The 20,342-nt window shown below is 37.4% G+C and overlaps 2 protein-coding genes across 6 annotated transcripts in view; one reads left to right on the top strand and one right to left on the bottom strand.

The window, feature by feature from the left end:
* LOC116265634 (ultraviolet-B receptor UVR8-like) overlaps positions 1-11,176 on the bottom strand; it is a 38,000-nt gene extending 26,824 nt beyond the window's left edge. For 3 of the 5 annotated variants that reach the window (XM_031646371.2, XM_031646372.2, XM_050080898.1), the window contains exons 1-6: positions 10,750-11,176; positions 9,750-9,823; positions 9,587-9,671; positions 9,232-9,498; positions 8,971-9,129; positions 8,559-8,804 (exon numbers count right to left, since the gene is read on the bottom strand). In XM_031646371.2, coding sequence (XP_031502231.1) covers positions 8,559-8,804; positions 8,971-9,129; positions 9,232-9,498; positions 9,587-9,671; positions 9,750-9,823; positions 10,750-10,990 — 1,072 coding nt within the window. In that variant the 5' untranslated portion in view covers positions 10,991-11,176. The remainder of the gene's footprint in view (positions 1-8,558; positions 8,805-8,970; positions 9,130-9,231; positions 9,499-9,586; positions 9,672-9,749; positions 9,824-10,749) is intronic. The other 2 variants (XM_050080897.1, XM_031646373.2) reach the window with 2 other exon arrangements.
* Positions 11,177-11,685: 509 nt separating this feature from the next.
* On the top strand, positions 11,686-14,726 carry LOC116265819 (60S ribosomal protein L18a-1-like). Its single transcript, XM_050080895.1, has 3 exons — positions 11,686-11,693; positions 11,924-12,293; positions 14,385-14,726. Exons 1-3 carry the CDS (start codon positions 11,686-11,688, stop codon positions 14,724-14,726), a joined length of 720 nt encoding a protein of 239 aa, XP_049936852.1.
* Positions 14,727-20,342: the final 5,616 nt, after the last annotated feature.

Here is a 20,342-nt window from a genome sequence, read left to right as displayed (position 1 = left end):
GACTAGGAGTGAGAGATCTCTAGAAAGATATAAGGCGAGGCTTGTTGCAGAAGGTTATACTCAAGAATATGGTATCGACTATGAGGAAACATTTGCCCCTGTAGCTAGGATGACCATTGTTAGGACTCTTATTGTTTTAGCTTCTATCAAAAACTGGAATATCTATCAAATGGATGTTAAAAATGTCTTTTTAAATGAAGATCTTATGGAAGAAGTCTATATGGAAGTACCACCTGGTTTGTCCATTCCACAAGGAAAAATTCTTAGACTTATGGTCTTAAACAAATTCCCAAAGCTTGGTTTAATCGGTTTAATTTTGTTATCTCTAGTTATGGATTTCACTCATGTTTGACTGACACTGCTTTGTTTCTGAAAAAAAACTACTGCAAGTATCATAATCCTTCTATTGTATGTCGATGATATGATCATTACAGGCAATGACAAAGAAGGTATTAAAAAATGTAAGGCTCTCCTACAGAGAACCTTTGAAATGAAAGATTTAGGTTTTCTAACGTATTTCTTGGGTATTGAGGTTGCATTGTCTACTAGAGGATATTTTTTGTCTCAAACTAAGTTTGTTGTAGAAATTATTGATAAGTCAGGTATAACAGATGATACAATCACGGAAACCCCTGAAGTAGTAGGAAGCAAAATGAAGATTGATGATGGAGTTCCTCTCACAAATCCTACTCCCTACCGTCAGCTTGTGGGATCTTTAATGTATCTTAGTATCACTTGCCCTGATATTGCTCATGCGGTTCATACAGTAAGTCAAAATGCTCAATCAACTGTTCACATGGGAGCTGTTCTTTGTATCATCAAAAACATCAAAGGGATAATAAATAATGGAGTATTTATGTCTTCCTCTTCTTCTTTAAATTTGATTGTTCATACTGACGCTGATTGGGGAGGGGATCCAAATGATAGACACTCAACTACTGGATTTTGTATTTTTCTAGGGGAATCACTCATTTCGTGGAAATGCAAAAAGCAACAAAAAGTCTCTCTTTTACTGAAGCTGAATATCGAGCTTTGACTTCCACGACTATGGAAATAGTCTGGCTTCGTCCAATGCTCCTCGATATGGGAACGAGAATAGAAGAACCCATTGATTTGTGTTGCGACAACAAGAGTTCTATCTATATTGCCAAGAATCGAACATTCCATGAACAAACCAAACATATTGAAATGGACTGTTACTATGTTTGTGAAGAATTTCTGAAGAAAACTATCAAGTTTCTATATATCTCCTCAGAATTCCAACTGGCTGACTTTTTTACGAAGCTTCTATGTTCTCCCAGATTCAACTTTCTTTTAGATAAACTTTCGGTGATACCACCGTAAGTTTAAGGGAGGGTGTTAAGAAATAGGATTTCTTAGTTAGTTGTTTGTTACCTCTTAATTAGGTATTATTTTAGTTAGGAAATAGTTTAGAATTTAGTTTATTTTTTTCCTTTTCTATTTTACTTTTATTTCCAACGGCTAGTTCAGGCCATTTCCTCCTTACTCTCTCTTGTATAAATACTTGTAACAGTCCCTTGTAAAAGTAAGCTGTGTTTTACTGCCTTCACATGATTTATTGAATGAGTTTTATTCTTCTCACTTGGCCTTAATGCCTTTTTGCTGTTATATGCATCTTTTGTGACTGTTATAGTCACTTTTCACAGGTGCTGCCTATAGAGGTACAATTTCTATTATAATGGTCAAATAGAATGAGCAAGGGAGTGATATGTTGATTCCAGGGCTGTCACACATGTTACGGGTAATGCGTAAGTTGTCTCACTTATCTCCTAATTCTAAAAAGGATAACTATTCTGTCACCCATATTGGAAGTGCACAAATCACAATGTTTTTCTTGCTCCAAATATCAAAATGTTGTTTCTATTGCTAAAATTGTGGACGATATGAATTCTTCTATCAAGTTTATGTTAAAGATCTTGGAACAAAGGAAACACTCATTGAGGGGGAAAGACAAGGAAACATGTACTTCTTCAAGGAGATGTCTTTTGTCCCAATTCTTTAGTTGGAGCCCTTCGCGCAATCCATATCATTGTCCTCATCTTCTGAGTTTTTGTCTAGCAGTTCGTGTTTGTTTGAGGTCTCTGAGTCATCTAATTGTAATAGGGCCTAGGTTTAGCATGGTCGTTTGGGACATTGCAGTCAAGCTTTTGTTGAAAAACTTGTAAGCAATCAACTTATTCCAAAGTCTAGATTGTCCTTCTTTTCAGAAAATAAAAAGTGTTCCAATTGCGAACTTTGTCAGAGCCATGTTCTGCCTTTCCATGTCATTAAAGAAGAGTTTCCAAGCCTTTCGAAAATGTGTGTTCAGATGTTTGAAGGCCAGCTCCGATTTCTTCTTTATCTGGAAGTCGTTACTGTGTGATTTTTATTTATTCCTATTCTCGGAATGCCTAGATATCCTTCAGGAAGCATAAGAATGAAGTGTTTCCAATTTCCTGGGCCTTCTATTCCATGTTCAACACTAAGTTTTCTTGTAATGTCATGCATTTGCAATGTGATGCTGGGAGAGAGTATACATTGATGATTTTACTTTCTTCAGGATAATGGCAAAAGTAGGCAAGTTTCATGTTCACATAGTTTATAGCAAAATGGAGTTGCAGATAGAAAACATGATAAATTATCTTCCTATGTTGATCTTGGTTCACAAAGCACCGCATTATGTTTTGTTTGGGCAGCAGCCCTCTTATGACAACTTGTGTGTTTTTGGCTGCATTTGTGATGTGCATATTGACTCATCTCTTAGGAACAAATTTCAGGATAAGACAGCTATGTGCAAGTTCAAAGAGTGAGCAGACGACTACAAGAAGTTTCTGTAAAGATAGAAACTCAAATAAAGAATGTGCAGTTGCCTTTCTTCTGAAAAAAACATTGAGAAATACCAATATCAAAGATCATATGCATGAACGCTTCCCTTCTATAAGCTGTACATCTAAAGGCAATTCATCATCATGTAAAAATTCTATATACAGTGAAATCCTCTCTAAAAGAAGATGGAAAAATTCAAGAGAGGAAAGTTGATGTAGGCTAAGGCCGAACCACTCTAAAACTTTCATGTTCTCCCTCTCATTCTCTCTCTCTCTGTCCATTTTCTTCCCTGTGTGAGAATTTTTCAATTACCCTTATTATATATGTGGATGTTATTGTATTGATTGGAAGTTCAGAAGAACATGTGTCTGACGTGAACCAGTACTTACTAAAGGCTTTCAAAATGAAACATTTAGGGGTGCAACATAAATATACATTGGATCTAGAGAGAACAAAAATGTCCAATTGCAAGCCAGTAAATACTCCAAGTGTATTGCATCAAAAACAAAATATTAAAGATATGGAACCTTGTGCCAATCCCACAAGATATTGGAGTTTGGTAGGGATGTTACAATATCTAACCCTTACCAGACCCAATATTGTTTATAAGGTTAATCGAGTGTCTTAGTTTATGCATTCTCCAAGGGAAGGTCATATGGAGATTGTGATGTCCATTCTGGAAAAGGCACCATAGGAGACAGACTTGTTTATTGTAAAAGTAAATGTATACATCAAAGATATGAGCTTATTACATATGTAAACACAGATTGGATTGGTGATCCAAACGAGAGATGTTCAATTTCTGGTTATTGTGTGTTCATTGCAACAATCTTGTATTTTGGAGTAGTCAGCAGAAAAAGCTAGTGACACGGTCTAGAACGAAGGTTGAGTATAGATCCATGACAGCGGGCACTGCAGAGGTCACATGGGTGAAAAATCTATTGGGTAATCTAGGATAAAATATTTCGCAGTCCATATTATCATATGATAATTAGAGTGCAATTAATATTGTTTTTAACCCCATTCAGCATGGTAGAATGAATAACATTAAAATAGATCAGCACCTTGTTTAGTAGAAGGGGAATTAAAAGACATATAACCAGGGCATGTCAAGACGGAAGATCAAGAGGCCAATTTATTTACAAAAGGATTGACAGACCAACAGTTCCAGCTATTGAAGAACAAGTTATACATGAACAAAGACCAAGGACAACGTGAGAGAGGGTGTTAAGAATCATCCAAATCTACGTCTGGATCTAGATGCTCATCCAGACACTGCAAGCTCCAAGGCATCCTTTATTTTGACACTATTGTTTTGGCAAGTTCTTGTTAGCAGTCTTGTACTATTTTTAGTTATATGGTGTATTTTAGTCTCAAGTGTAATTATGCTTTACTAATATATGAGACAGGATTAGGTGGTGCACATTTTCGGCAGCCACCTCAACCTGTTCCTTCAACATCCTCGCCTCCTCCATCTTTCTTCACTGCACAAACTAACCCGTTGATATTCAAGATAAAGCTCGGTCCTCCACAATCCATTACAACTACCATTTAAGTGTGTCTGAACAATCACTTTTCTTGATATGGTTTCTTTTTCTATTCCTTACCTACTTTTTCGCCATCATTGCAGGATAAACTCCATAGCTGTAACAACGAAATTGATAGGCAATCTGTTAATTGTTAACTTAGTACAGCCCGGTTAAATTTTATGAAATAAAGGACAAGGAGCAACTAATCCCTTCTTTTGCTACCACTTGGTTTCCAAATCTAGCTCGTCCTCCCTTCAAACAAATTTAATAAATACTGATAAGCAACTATATGTGGATGAGGTATATTTCCACCAATTGTGGTATCAAAGCATGCATAGAACTGTTACTTTAACAGAACCTAAGATGCCTTTTTGAAACTATGTGATACAATAACCCTAGCGAGCGATCGAGAGAGAGAGAGAGAGAGATTCAAAGAAGAGAAATTCAAGTGGAAGTACCTGTGATTTTATTGTATATACTGTGTGTAATATTATATGTACAATCTGAAGCAATTTTTAAACTGGATCCATCCGCAGTTGAATCTGTTATAAATGTATATCATATGTACTGATTTGATGCAACTTTTGTTTGAAATTATTCAATAGTCTATAAGGTCCTATATAAAATGGATTTCAATTCACAACAGGATATACAGTTATTTACACCGGAATTCATATCTAGTTTTTCTATCGCAGTACTTTATATAGAGAACCTGTTGTTTTAAAGTCGGAATGTTTTAGGTATGTGTCTGGAATTGGATTGTAACAGGATCTCGTCCTAAGAAATGCAAGCATTGTGTCCAGTATGTAAACAAGAATGATGCATCTTCTTTTGTGCATCAAACTAAGGCATCGGCTAGAACAGCACAGAACAGTTTCCACTTTCCAGTATGTAAACAAGCTGGAAATGTACTGTTAGTCTGTTATGTAAACCAGAACAGAACAGTTTTTCACGTTTTACTTTTTGGCTTTACTTACAAAGTGTGATCATTCAATTGGAGCAGAAGAGAATAGCTTTTCATGTTTTACTTTTTTGTATTACACATGTCCGTGTAGTGGTGATAGACATACCTGGAATATAAGTTTACAGTTCAGCCAGTAAGTACATAATTTATTATGTAGTAGTTAACATAACTAAAAAAATTAATAAAAAAAAATAGGTTGCCTTTTTTGCCTAGGCACCTAGGTGCTGCCTGGCGCCCAAGCAGCGCCTTGGTGCCTTGATAATATATATATATACACCCGTGTCTGCATCAATACCTATGCAGCTACACCCATGTGATGTAGGTTGACGTCAAAGCACAGTTATCAAAGTCAAAATGTAAAGATCTCATTTAAAAGTTTGAAATAGATGCATTGATTTCACAGTTATATGTTTGTCTCTTTTATGTGCTCTACTCTTGTAAAATGGCCATTTTCTGGATCTTTTACAAGATTCTTGAGAAGAAACCCAAGGTCTATTCTATAATGGATTCCTTTTTCTATGATGAAGGTACTGGATGGACATTGACAAACGAAAGCAGAAAATGGTCTACTTGATCAAGGATGGCAGGTCAACGACAAAAAGGGAGTTCCAATTAAACAAAAAGTCCTACACATCATCAAAACTGCATTGGTATATGCAGTTACATACCAATTTGGCCAAAGTAAAGGGACCTAACATGATTCCAGAATCCAAATAAATAACTTAGGCAGAAAGTGCGGCAAAGAGTATCATGATTTGACCAAACATAGATTACTATCTAACATATCTCAGGCACTAAGGTAATAACACTCAAGATGGACGCAAGATTTGAAGAGAGCACACCTCTTGGAGAAAAAACGCATCCATTAGAGTTTTGATAAAAAAAGGTACAGGATGCATATGGGGGTCAAGCCTTTCTCCAATTAAGATTAACTTATTATAAATGAATAACATAGTCCCAACTGGTTGAACCGCTACTCTGATTACTTAATAGGACTATGGACTACCCAATGCAACCAATACAGCAACAGATACCCTTGTACAATGCAATAGACAGTTATTTGCATCTACCACCAACAAAATTATGCCACACATTTTTAATGATATCATAACTAAAACTTGAACATGCCTTGCAAGAAGCATGAGACAACTCCCTTGTCCAACTTTACTTTGTCAACATGTCTTCGCCGTTCATACTTCAAGTATTTACATGGGTTCCTCCATTATAAACATTCTAGCATGAAAAAATTGGGACAACTTTTATGATACACAAACAATTCTTCAAAAAGAACAGAAGCATGTTAGAAGAATTTTAGTGACAGTGATAAATAACCGATTTATCAATACACTGGAAAGGCTAGAAAACAACCATAAACCATAAACATAAATTTCTAAAACCTTATGGTTTCATTCCACAAAATCCATATACTAAACAAACAATTTACCATTATCAATTTTCTTCATTGCTTTGCTTGTATGCATAAACGAACAAATGATGGCCAATATCCATCTCAGATGGTCATGATGCAAAATAAAAAAGAAGAATTTCCATGAATAAATTCCAACACAATAATCCTGTCACATCATAAACAACTATATTCGTAAAGTGAATAAGCTGTAGCACCTGAATCAGGTGTGTACCACGTGCAGGTGCAACAAGGGTGCATCTCAGGTGCAGCTGTTAATATTTGATTGTTATTATATAGTTAATTCTTTAATTCAAATGCAAATATTCTGTTTATTATTGTACACAGAAACCTCTTGGTATATATATAATATACACACACACACACATGCACACACACACACACACACACACACATATATATATATATTATATACTATGTCACACGGATACGGGTACGGGTATCCTATGGGTGCGGGTACGGGTACGCGGATACGGCAATTTTCAAAATTTTAGGATACGCGGACACGTCGAATTTTATATTTTAAAAAAATAAAAAAACATTAAATTAATAATTCACTCTTACAATCTCATAGGTCATAAGAAAGAAAGTCTCAGATTCTCAAACAAAACATTGTTCATGACCAATCTCATAAGTCATAAGAAAGAAAGTCTCAAACAAAACAAAGAATGTCGGGTTAGTAAAGTGGTTCGGATCGGGTCTGACCCAGACCCGATCCAAAAAGTATCCTGCCGTGTCCAAGTGTCGGTATCCAGGTGTCGGAGTGTCGACACCGGTACTTGGCCCATTTTGAAGTGTCCGTGTGACATAGATTATATATGTATGTTACTGGATGGTGTTCCCAAAGATGGTATAGATAGATTCAACATGGTCTATCTGTTAGATCATGCTTGGGACACATCATGTGATGCATTATGAGCCATTCATTTTTTATGCCCTGGATTATCCATTTCTCATTTTTGCACCATGAAGCATTATAACAAATATTGGTGATTTTTCAAGAAAATGCATTACAAACAAAAAAAGAAGGGCGAATTAGAAATCTTTTTTTTTAAAAAAAAAGTGATCTAGAAACAGTGTTATCAATATTGCTCCATATTAAAGTGTGTTTTCGGACATGATACAGATTACAGCCGCTTACCAAGGCAGCACAATGCTTATACAGGCTTTTTATTTTTTTTTTCTTATTTTTCATTTTTCATATCAAATAAAAATATTTAACTTTTTAAGTTCAAAAAAGTAAAAATAGGGCAAATTCAGCCCATATGCATCAGCCAATGCAGCAATGATACTGTTATTTAAAACATTGTTTTGGAAAGATCACCAACACAAAAATATCATGTTTTTCACATTTTTTGAGAAATTATTTTTCTTAATATATTTAAGCTTTCTGTGGTTTCTTTTAACATTCTATAACTATTTTCAATTTTTAAAACTCAAAATTGCATGATTTTATACATTATACTTTTTTAAGTTATTGAATTCCCTAATTTTTCTTGAAGTAATGTATCTCAAAGGTTCTTATTTCTCAAATAAACTATGTAAATCAGTAAATAAGATTCATCAAATTAATTTGAACCTTTGACGAATCCAGGTAGAAAATATAGGAGCACAGACAAACTTGTGATGCACCATTTTCTCTCTCTTTCTCTTTTCCTAAACGCACAACCAAGTTTCCATTAAAAAAAATGATGCACCCACACTGATATCCGCTCCCACACCTGCCCCCCAGGCCCAAACATGTGACATGGTCCTACGTTAACAATTATTTCCTGCCTCATGGCATCCGGAGTCAATGTGTTAGAAGTTATACCTGTTATAACAGCACTGTGCCGACCTCCACAAGCAATAGCCTTAATGTAACTTCCATAAGGTTTGGTTGTACAAACTTTTTCATCCAAGTGACTCGATTCTATAGAACATGCTTGCAATCTTTGCTTCTGATAGGAAGAGGCTCCAAAGCAAGTGATAATATGAGGAGATGATACAGATCGAACACGAGACCCTAAACCAAGCTGTCCTTCCCCTCCATAGCCCCAGCCCCATAGTTGACCACTGTCTAAAATAAGAGCAAAGTAAGCTACTTTGATACACTGCTTTGCTCTGTGATAGAATTCTTTCAACCAAAATCACAGATCACCAGAAATATATTTAGAATGCAGAACATACGGACCAATACAAAGTGCATATCCCTAAGTATCACATCTAATGAAGAAAGTCCAAACCTGACAAAGCCAAAGTATGGCGTCCACCAGTAGCAACCATCGTAACTTTAGTTCCTAAACACACTGTGACAAGGCTTAACGGAGCTGAAATATCTTCTTCAGCTGCATCTGTTCCATCCTGTGTTTGTCTTGTATACAACAATCTCCGACGCTTACTGCCTTCAATACCAAATTTTACTGACCTGAGAATCATAATACTATTTGGAAGACAATAAAATGAAACTGAAGGGGTTTAAGACTTATGACAGATCATCTAATTACCCTCTGTGACATCACTGTGGATGCTAGAAGATTTACTTTCATGGCCAGCACCATTTTGGGAAACGTCAGAGGATGCATGAAGAGATGCCTGAGGATAGTCACAATTATCTGTAGTGGAGCACTTTCTGTGATTCCCTTCATCACTTTGACAGGTCAAACGTCCATCGCCATCTTCCAACCTAAATGCTCCAGTAGCAGCAGAATCTATAACAGTGTTCCCACTTGGAATACACTCTCTCCAACCCCAAGTGTGGACTTCACCCTTTTCTGGTTCACAAAAAGGATAGACACTTACAATTAGCACAACCAAGAAATTGATCACAATCTGCTAAAAGTGCTCTATATTTAGTAGTACCAGTGACTGAAGCACAATGTGCCCACCCTGCTGCAGCTTTCACTATAGGCACATCTGTGGGAAGATGGAATTGCTCTGGTAATTCCTGAAAAATAAATTTCATTTGTAGTTTAGACACGTAGCCCATAATCACAAGCTCAAACTTTCCAAAAAGTTTCAATACCACATGGCCTCCTGAAGTCACATGGCTTTGACCCATATCGTCTGTTGAACCCCAAGTGAAAAGCTTCCCCGATTCTGATGCATAGACGGTAGAAAAATGCCATTCTTAATCATAGATATATTCAACATTGAAGCCAAAAAGCATGTCTATGACATGTAGACAGGTTTATATCGTAATAGAAACATAAAACTTCAGTCCAGTAGTGCATATTTACATAAATCAGCAGAGGGAACTGAGGTCCAGGTAATTTAATAAGTAAAAGGGGACTTTTGATAGGTACCAACCATCCTTTCACCCAAATAATTTTGAAATTCCAACTCAAGGTAAAATGCTGTCGGTTGTCTAAATGCAGAAAAGTTGACATGAATTTAAGACCAAGATAGTTATACGAACACAAACTTCCAATCTTCTACGTCATTCCACGAAAGTTTTAACATATCTTGCTTCCAGATCTAGTTTCTCATAGTGTTTATTGTTCCAAATTTTATATCCTGCGGTCGCAACTCATAACTAATTAAATTTGAGAACTGAACCACGTTAACTAAGCAATGTTTTATGTATTTCAAGTTGCTGGTCGAAGCCCATTCTACAATAAGGTAAACGGCAAAAAAGTAGGTAATTTTCATCTAAGAAAAAGCTTGCCCAATGCACTTCCCAATTCAACTTGTCTATGGATCATTTGTTTTTAAATCCCCACTCTTTGTTGCTGCCAATGACATTGATAAACCCCTTGCAAAGTAGAACAGCTGATGCAAGAGAAGGAAAAGCCACATTTATTGTTCGGCAACGAAGTTGGATTATGAGCAACTCCGACTGAGCAATTAAATCAATAGCTAAGAATTGTCTTAGCACACCCAACACAAAAAGAAGGCTGCAACCGACAATGAGGATTCCGCATAGCTCGAATCACCAACGAGAAGAGCTAAAGCAACCAAACGAAGCGACACAACAAACGCCGAAATTAAATAGAAACAGACAAAGGAAAAGACGGACGATTTACCGGAAATCGCCATTGCGAATCCGCACCCACCACCGCAAACATCCTTCAGAACGTCTCCGGATGTCGGGGAAGGAACCAGGGAAGGGGATAACAGAGGCGCCCTCTCCACTGACGCTCCTGGAAGGAACCCCCACATGAAAAGCTGAGGGCCCTGCTTCTTTTTCTTCTGCTTCTCCCCTTTCTCTTCTCCTTCTCCTCCTCCTCCTCCTCCTCCGTCTCCTTCCTCCTCTTGTTCAGCCATTTTCCAGCAAATCCAAACACTCCTTTCGCTTCAGCAGCTTTCTTTCCGACTCCTAAGCCCTCCAGAACCGCCGCCACCCACAGACAAAGAGAGAGAGAGAGAGAAAGAGAAAGAGATAGAAGAAGGGAAGGAAGTCTCCAGAAGCGTCTTCTGGGAGGCGTTGGTGGGGAAAAAAAGGAAGCCTCCAGAAGCCTCTCCAGGGCGTTGAAGTTCTTCGCCATATATATTTCGGGGCGGTGGAGGTGTCCACGTGGACAATCACGTGTCAGAGGACACGTGGCGCTTAGCTGGCGCGCTCTCCTAGTCGGACGGGCGGGAAGGCGTCAGAGTGCGCGGAAAGCTAACCAAGTGAGAGACGGGCGAACGGCAGTTAGCAGAGGTGTGCTCTGGGCCCGCTCTCGCCGGACCCACCCAACTGGTTTCTGGATCCGCCCAATCCACACATTTGATTCCTCTAAATAGGGGTTGTCTCGGGAATAGAACTCTGTTCTGATTGAATTTAGGGACGTTAATGGATTTGATTAGATTCAGACTAGGGGTGCACAACGCTGGAGCTCGACTCGTAAGCGAGTTTGAGCTACTTATTTCATTAAACGAAACTCAAGTTAAGGAGTCGTTAAGGAGTCGATTCGTTTGAGTCGAGTTCGAGTTCACTCAAGTGGGCTCGTTAAAGCTCGGCTCGGCTCGATTAGTTAATGAACCGGTTTTAAAAAAAAACTGGTTCAAAAGCTTTTCACAGGCAAGAAAGTCTTTTTCACTTCAGGGTTTCCTTTTTTCATTCTCCCTCTCTCTCCTACTTCGACTCTCCCTCTCTCAGTTCTCCTTCTCTTCTCTCGTTCTCCGCCTGTGCTCTGCGCTCCTGCCGCCCTGCTTGTGCTCTTCTCCGCCGCTCGCATACCTCCGCCTGTGCTCTTTGCTCCTAACCTAAACTAGAAGCCATTCCCTCTACCCCAACCCGTCATCTCGTGGTTTCCTTAGGTTGTCATCTTCCTCTTGCCCCTCTCTTCCGCCCACTATCTTCGCATCCTCAGCCCGACAGTCTACTTCATTCAGCTCTCAATACTCCCTTATTGTCTTTCCCGTTATTAATATTAAGAGGCTGTCCAAGATTCTAGCTGTCGTTGAGGAGAAATCGACGGTGGAAACATCGGTGCCTGAGGAATCGATGCCAGAGACCGTGGAGGAGGCATTACCAAGAGAATCTCGACCATTTAAACTCTATGTCTGCAATCTCCCTGAAAGTACTGACGTTGCTGAGCTATCGGAATTGTTCAAGCCATATGGGTCGGTGCTATCGGTAGAGGTATGTTGGTGCTTCGTTTTCGTTTTATGATGCTTATTGTTAGAGGTATGTGAGCGAAGGAACTCTAAGAGAATACCCAAATTACTTTGTAGGTGATTTCTTTCTTGCCTCTTGATTTTCTTCCAAGGTATTTAGGATGAATCTCATGAGTTCATATGTACTAGAAATGCATAAGGCAATGCACGAAAATTTTCGTGTTGTAGACTCTTGATCGACTTGTTTTATGGCCTTCTGTTGGAATTCTGTCTGTTGGCCAATTTTGTGATTAAATGCTTAGTCAGTGCAAGAAATGTTGAAATGTTGAAATGAGACGGTCAAGCTTTTGGTTTCATTTTCTGGAACCTTTTTTTTGTGGTTTTTAGTGTTGTTATAATTGTTGTTATTATTAACGATTACTAACTTTGTCTTCACTCTTCAGTGTGATCAGTAAGACTACCGATTTCTAACATTTGAAGCACAGTCCATATCATTCAGTTTAGTAGATTCTACATGTTTCCTACTTTTCATCAACTAGATTCTACATGTTTAAATAACTGCAATATTATATTAATCAGTAAAATATATATATATATATAGGAGTTACATTAAAAATTAGTACCTTTAGTAGTTGCTTAACGAGTACCTTCCTGATCTGGTGTAGTAGATGTGTTTTCTTCAGAAATGGTATCTTATTTCTTGGTTACTGATGAGGTTTCTTACTTAAATAATTTTACTTAATAACATGTTAATTCAATTTTTTATTGTATATGTATATATAATTTTCATTGAATGTAGTAAACTAGTAAAACCAAAATATATTTTGCCATGTCCACAACGTGCACCATTGTCCAGCTGTGTTGATGTGTGTGCGCAACTCCCTTCTTTCCATTGCCCATGGGACATAGATTCAAGGATATAATGCTGGAACCCACATCCTGCCACATGAAGTTATTTGCTTTGTTCATGTTGTTTTAACGGACTTGCATTGCAAAACATGACTACTATGTTTGATGTGAGATTGAAGTGTGTGGTGAAGGTGTTTTTCTTTTCTCTCTCATACTGTAACTTCACTGACCTTTCTAGAGAACTTAAAATTTGACTGAAATTTAAAGGTATTTTTCATTTTTGAAAACTTGAACAAAATTTCTACCCATAAACTGGATCCTTTTTGTCAATATCTTTCACTTAGAATATAAATAAGCTGGATTACTATTTGAGTCTGTATTCCTTGATTGCACTAGTTGCTTCTGTCTGCACTTTCACTGTTTTAACTTTTAATGCTTCTGGGACAGCACCTATTCTATATATGCTTAAACTGTGTGACATGAAAATGTCTAGTAGCATAAGTGTAGTTGACAAGATAAATGTGTTGATAAATTGTGGAGACATCTGTAGTGAAAAAAAAAATCTACGTTGCCAAAGTTATTTAGTGTGATTACCTGTTATGAGCTAAGAATCTGAAAGTATCATATGTGCAGTTAACTAGAACAAATAACCAATGAATCTGAGAGTATCAAATGTATAGTTGAACAGAACAAGTAACCGATGTATAGTCTGATAATTGTCTACACACTAGATATGGTCAAATTTTCAAATGCAATAGGTGGGTTTCTCCTGACAGTCTTTAATATTATCCATATATTATATTTGGAGTGGAAAATGCATTGAAACTCTAGACTGTCAAGAAAGTTTTGAGTTGTCTATTCTGTGTCCATCGCTCGAACTATGGAGCTTCAAGAACGTGCTTTGATGGTTTGATTGTTACTTTATGTCAGTGCTGAACGGATGAACCTTTTAAAAAGGTTTTTGATCCATTATTGTTGTGATGATCGAGTTGGTATCAAGATGTGATTTCACATGTATATGCTACTTGACTGACACTATATCTACAGTATCCTGTGTAGCATTTCCCTATATTGTTTATCAATTGCTACTTTGTGGCAGCTACGTCACCTACTTTTTGGAGTCCTTTGAAGTTGAACTGTTTACTTGTCTTTCTCTTTTTTCCTTTTGGGTGCTACCCCAACTATATTTATCACAAAGGACTGAAGTTGCTCTCCTCCAACTATATTTATCACAAAGGACTGAAGTTGCTCTCCTATGGCCTTACAGATTTTTGAGAAGAATCCAACAAAAATTAAGAACTACGGGATCTGGTTGAGGTATCAAAGCAGGACTGGGTACCATAACATGTACAAGGAGTACCGAGATACTACACCCAATGGAGTTGTAGAACAGATGTATGATGAGATGGCTTCTCGTCATCGTGTGGGGTTCCCACGCATCCAAATAATCAAAACTGCAACTGTGCCTGCCAAACTTTGCAAGAGAGAGAGCACCAAACAATTTAATGATTCTAAAATTAAGTTCCCGTTGGTGTATAAGAAGGTCAGGTCACCCACCAGAAAGTTGAAGACCACGTTCAAGGCTTCCAGGCCTAACTTGTTCATGTAGATTCACAGGCTGGTCTGAGAAAACATTCTAGGGGTGGAATTATTTTTGTCGAATTGTTGAATATTTGAAAAAGCTTCGCTTGAACAGTAATTGGTGAGCAGAGTGGAGTACCAGTTGGAGTTCCTGGTGGATTTTGAATTTCATATTATTTTAGGACCTCTTATTATTTTGTCAACTCAAATAGGACCTCTTATTATTATTATTTTTTTAAGTTGAAGTTTTTTCAAGAAATCATAGGCAAAAAATAATTATGAGGATAAACATTAATGAGACATTTGATTTCCTTGGTAACAAGTTAATTGAGCCTTAATCGAGCTCGATAAGGATGAGTACCAAACCAGTTTATCGAGCCTTAATCGAGCTCGAGCTCAACAAGTAAGGATGAGTAGTTAAACGAGCTTATCGAGCTTAATCGAGTCGAGCTTGAGCTCGACAAGTGACTATCGAGTCGAGTTCGAGCCAGGATAGTCGAGCTATATTCGAGCTCGAGCCGAGTCGAGCTCGTGTCTTACTTAGTCGAGCCGAGTTCGAGCTGACCGAGCTCAGGCTCGACTCGGCTCATGTTCAGCCCTAATTCAGACTCAATACCTTATCAATCCAGATATAGAAAAATATTTAGGATGACAATTAATAAATCAGATTAGATTTAGATCTAAGAAATGAGATATGAAAATATTTGGATTGATAGTTTGTTTTAAGCAAATACCTTATCAGATTCAGATTTGGATTCAGCTTAGTTTCAAATAAATATTATGTATTCAATGTCCATTTACTTTAGAAAGCAGTTCTCTGATATATCATAATGTATTTTGGATCTGATTCTATATTTTGAAGTTGAATTTAGATTTGGATGCAAAAAAAAAAAGTCGAATTTGGATCAGATTCATATTATGAATTTTAAAATTGGAGTTAGATATAATATAGACTTTTTTTTTATTTGTATTTGAATATTAGTCCAAAACTAAAAATGTGAACATCTGACTTGTCCACCATGGAGGTCTAATTCGTCCACCATTTAGGTCTAATTCATCCACTATACAGGTAAGGTTGCACAATGTTGGGCTCGACTCCAACTCGCTCGAAAAGCTCTGTTTGAGCTCAACTTGTTTATAAACAAGGGAGTTCGAGCTTACACTTAAACTTAAAATAATAAGTGAGTCGAGTTCGAGTTGCAACAAACTGGACTCGTTGCAATGACAACTCGCTAGATAACTAGCTTTTTGTCCTACACACTACTCTTCTCGTCGAAACCATGTAATACTTTAGAAGAGACATCACCATCAGGTTCCTGCATTTTAGAAATTAAAAAGACAAACAAATAATTAGATTATCACCATAAAATATTAAAATAATCAAGTATAATTAAAACAATGACATATAATATAATGAGAAAGTTAGACAATGAGTATATTACTTGAAACATAATCATTCCACATAGTTGAAGTAATTTGCTCACGAAGTTTATTGTTGCTATCACGTATTTGCGTTTGTTCAGTATTTTCATCATCATTTATAATTTCACTTATTTCACTATCATTTATATTATCAATTTGTTTAGCATTTGAATTGTGGTTGATTGTAAAATTATAAAGAAAACATGTTGCTTGTAAAATTTTAACTTGAGTGGATATTGGATCTCATACATGATTCTTCAAAATTGGAAACCTTGCCTTAAGCAAACCAAACACTCTCTCCACATTAGTGTGCAAAGATGAGTGTTTATAGTTGTACAATTTTCTTTTGTCTCAATTTGCCTAGATCCAAATATATTAAATGTTGATAGAGTACCGACATCTTTTATATGGAGTTAATAATCCGACAATATTTGGGTATCCAACATCGGTAAGATAATATTTACCTATTTCATAATCAACAATATGTGTTTTATCAATTAAACAATCAAATTGATAATAGTAAATTTGAACTATTGACGTTCATTTTATTACCATGTGCAATTTCTAATGGATGAAAATTATTTTCTAGTATTGTCATACCCAACCTTTTTACCCCTCAATATTTCTAGTGTGATGATACAACAATTCAAAAGTAGCTATGCATATCAAAAGACAATGAAACAAACTTTTTATTATATAGTAAATTCAATTCGTACAAAATTCACTTTATATTTCTTACTAACACATGACAAAAATGCTCCAAAACAACAACATTGATGTCTAACCAAACAAGACATCAATGAGACCCAAACATGATGCGCCGACACTATAATGAACCTATAATCTCCTGAGTAAAATGTGAGTTGAACTATCTAACCAACCTGCTATCCTAAGTTCGGTAAAACCTGAAAAAGTAAATAATAGAAGGCTTAGCCTTCGCAATATGGCAACAAAATGACTAGCTAGCACATGTGGTTGGTTGACTTCATGAGTGCACCCACACCTCCAAATGCCTCCACACGAAGGCTACACATATAGTCAACACTCTTAGCTAGCCATCATAACTTTACGGGTGCAACTACTCTTCAAATTCATTCAATTGCATCATGTACATACGAAACATATTGCAACATTCATATCAATTAAACACATCAATCACATCTTATAAAACTTAACAAAACTACAGAAAGTAGTCTCGATCCGTGATTGGTTCATAGTTGTCCTATGTAATTATCATTCTATGATGCTTTCTAATGCACAATCAGGGTCGAAGAGATACTGGACTCAATATCCTGCCTAATCTACTCTAAGCAGTTAATTGTTGCATATGTCATTGCGTAGTAGTTTAAAAACATTCAACTAATCTCATAGTCATCAAGCATATGCATACATTCATGTAGCAATAAGTACTTATAGCACACACATCATTTACAAACACAACATAGGATCCTACGATCCTGAAAAGCATGCACTCTAAATTTGGCCCTCAAGTAGGGATTTGCTTGGAATGCCACAACACCTGTCGCGCATTGTCAAAATACCCAAAATTCCTCGAGCTTCGAATCTTGTCGCTCAATGTTTACTCAACGTGTTCAGTGTACTTGTAAACATAATCAAAATAAGTTACAATCTATACAAGTATGAAATAAAATCATTAAGGTATAGGTCATCACCTTAAGAGGTGCTGACGGGTAACATTGGCTTATAAAGCCCTCTAATTGGTCTCTTTCCTAAAAAGTGACTCCTAACAAGTGACGTAGTATGCACATCAACAATAGAGAGTTCGCCAAAATAGCTCTACACCTTCACCAACATCAAAATCTTTATCATGCTTCTAAACCACTTCAATTATTAGTGTCACCATGCTAAAAAGATAATCATATGCATATATCGTCGTTCATCTGTAACGATCCTAGACTTTTTTTCAAAATAGCAAAGTCACTAACGTGCATTCTAAATCCTCCAATCGTGAGTTTAGCATGCTCAAATAATAATTGTACATGCACTAATAGATAATATTGCACAATTTAGAGTCGATTAGGCCTTGTTCACCCCACTCTTAGAGTCCTAACTACTGGAGTGTTCTCAGAGCCACCTCAATCACTCGACTGATCCTCAAACGACTATAATTAAATCTTGTCATCACCTCCAATGCCTTCTATTCACTGTTATGAGGGAAAAAACATGTTTCCCAAGCTGCAATTCCAACCAACCGTGACAATTTGTCACACCCCAACCTTTTTGACCCGCAAACATATTTTTTTTTCTTAACATAAAGCATTGAGGTGTGACGACACAACGATTCAAAAGATGAAGCTATGCCATTCAAGACGATGGGGCGAACTTTCATTCATATAACAATTTTGATTCATACAAAATCACATTTAAGTGTACGACAAAAATGCCCCAAAACATAGAATTGATGTCTAACTAAAACAAGACACCAATACAATCAAAATAAGACGCGCCGACGCTACAAAAGACCCAAAACCTCCCCAGTAGGACGTGAGTAAAACCATCTGCTCAACCTGCTGCCTTTGGTCCACCAAAACCTGAAAAAAATGAAACAACAGAAGGCTTAGCCTTCGTAGACGGCAACAAGCCAGGAAAATTCCAAACCCTCTTAGGTAGGGCTCAATATCATAAAACAATCTATCGTCATGTCGTGTCAGGGCATAGGCACATCATTTGCCAAGAAAACTCCTAACATAGACCACGACATGAAAAGGCCACTCAAGGGCCACAGTAACAATCTCAATCACAAGCAAGACATGCTTAAACATTTCATTTCATTCATAACATTCACATGCCCATCAATCACATACATTCGTTCACACACATTTCAATCACATCCTTTCATTTTCATTAGCTTTAGTGAATTGACAGTTCCTGTGGGTGCAAACACAGGCACGTGCACACTATGGGCGGCCCATAGCCGAGAGACAACCCTCGTGGTGGCCCATAAAGATATAGATCCATTCATCCGCTGCAGTGGTAGAGCACTCATCCATGGGTGTGTGAATTCCATAGAGAGATACTCAGCCTTCCCTAGGACACCCAGGTTAGGAAGGCGGGAGCCCAACACTCCAAGCACAACACACAACAGTACCCTAGGGCCTTGCACCGCCTGCGCTCCGAACAGGCGAAACCAGTGGCGAAAGCGGGACGTCTCCCAAACATAATGCCACAACTCATTAGCCTCTCATCTCTTATTCATTCTTAGTCAACATTATTGAAATACAGTCACAAAATGACCAGCTAGCTCATGAGGTTGGTTCACTTCTCGAGTGCACCCATTCCTCCAAATGCCTCCACATGAGGGCTACATGTATAATTTGATTTCTTAGCTAGCCATCATAGCAATACAGGTACAACTATCATCCAAATCATTCATTTGCATCACTGCTCATGACAATGTGCATGCAACCAAACACAACATTCACATCAATTATTACAGCAATCACATCTTTGAAAACCTTAGCCAAACCACAGAGAGTAGTCTCGATCTGTGATTGGCTCGTAGCTGCCCTATGCAGTTATCATTATAGAATGCTTTCTAATGCAGAATTGGGATCGAGGAGACACTCGACTCGATACCCTATCTCATCTGTCCTAAACAATTATCAATTCTAGCATGCACATGCAAATGTGTAACATTTTCAAAACATGCTTCTAATAGCCTTTCAAAACAAATCATATCATGAATCAAACCATTTGCATGCATACACACATTCGTTCACAAAACAATCTATCAATCACATCAAAATCATAGGATTCCACGATCCTAGGAACACACATTCACACATTCGCCCAGGCATGGATTTGCCTGGAATGCTGCCATACCTGTGGCGCGCTCACAAAACATTTCAAAATGCCTCGAGCTTCGAATTTGGTCGCTCAAGGTCGACGGGACGTGCCTGGTGTACCTACAGACATAAGCAAAGATAACATTTCTACTAGTTACCTTTACGATCCAAACAAACATAAAACAAAATCATTGAGGCACATGTCATTGCCTCAAGAAGGTGTCGATGAGTAGTGTCGACCTACAAGCGAGTCAACATACTGCACAATGTTGCTCTGCTCAAAGCATCAGCCACCACATTTGCCTTGCCTGGATGATATGATATCGTGAAATCATAATCTTTTAAATATTCAATCCATCTTCTTTGCCTCAGATTTAGATCATTTTGGGAGAATATATACTTCAATGACTTGTGAT

The sequence above is a fragment of the Nymphaea colorata genome, chromosome 12, assembly GCF_008831285.2.
Source record: "Nymphaea colorata isolate Beijing-Zhang1983 chromosome 12, ASM883128v2, whole genome shotgun sequence".
NCBI lineage: Eukaryota > Viridiplantae > Streptophyta > Magnoliopsida > Nymphaeales > Nymphaeaceae > Nymphaea > Nymphaea colorata.
The sequence above is the reverse complement of the archived record's forward strand: the minus strand, read 5'-3'. Positions and strand labels throughout refer to the sequence as shown.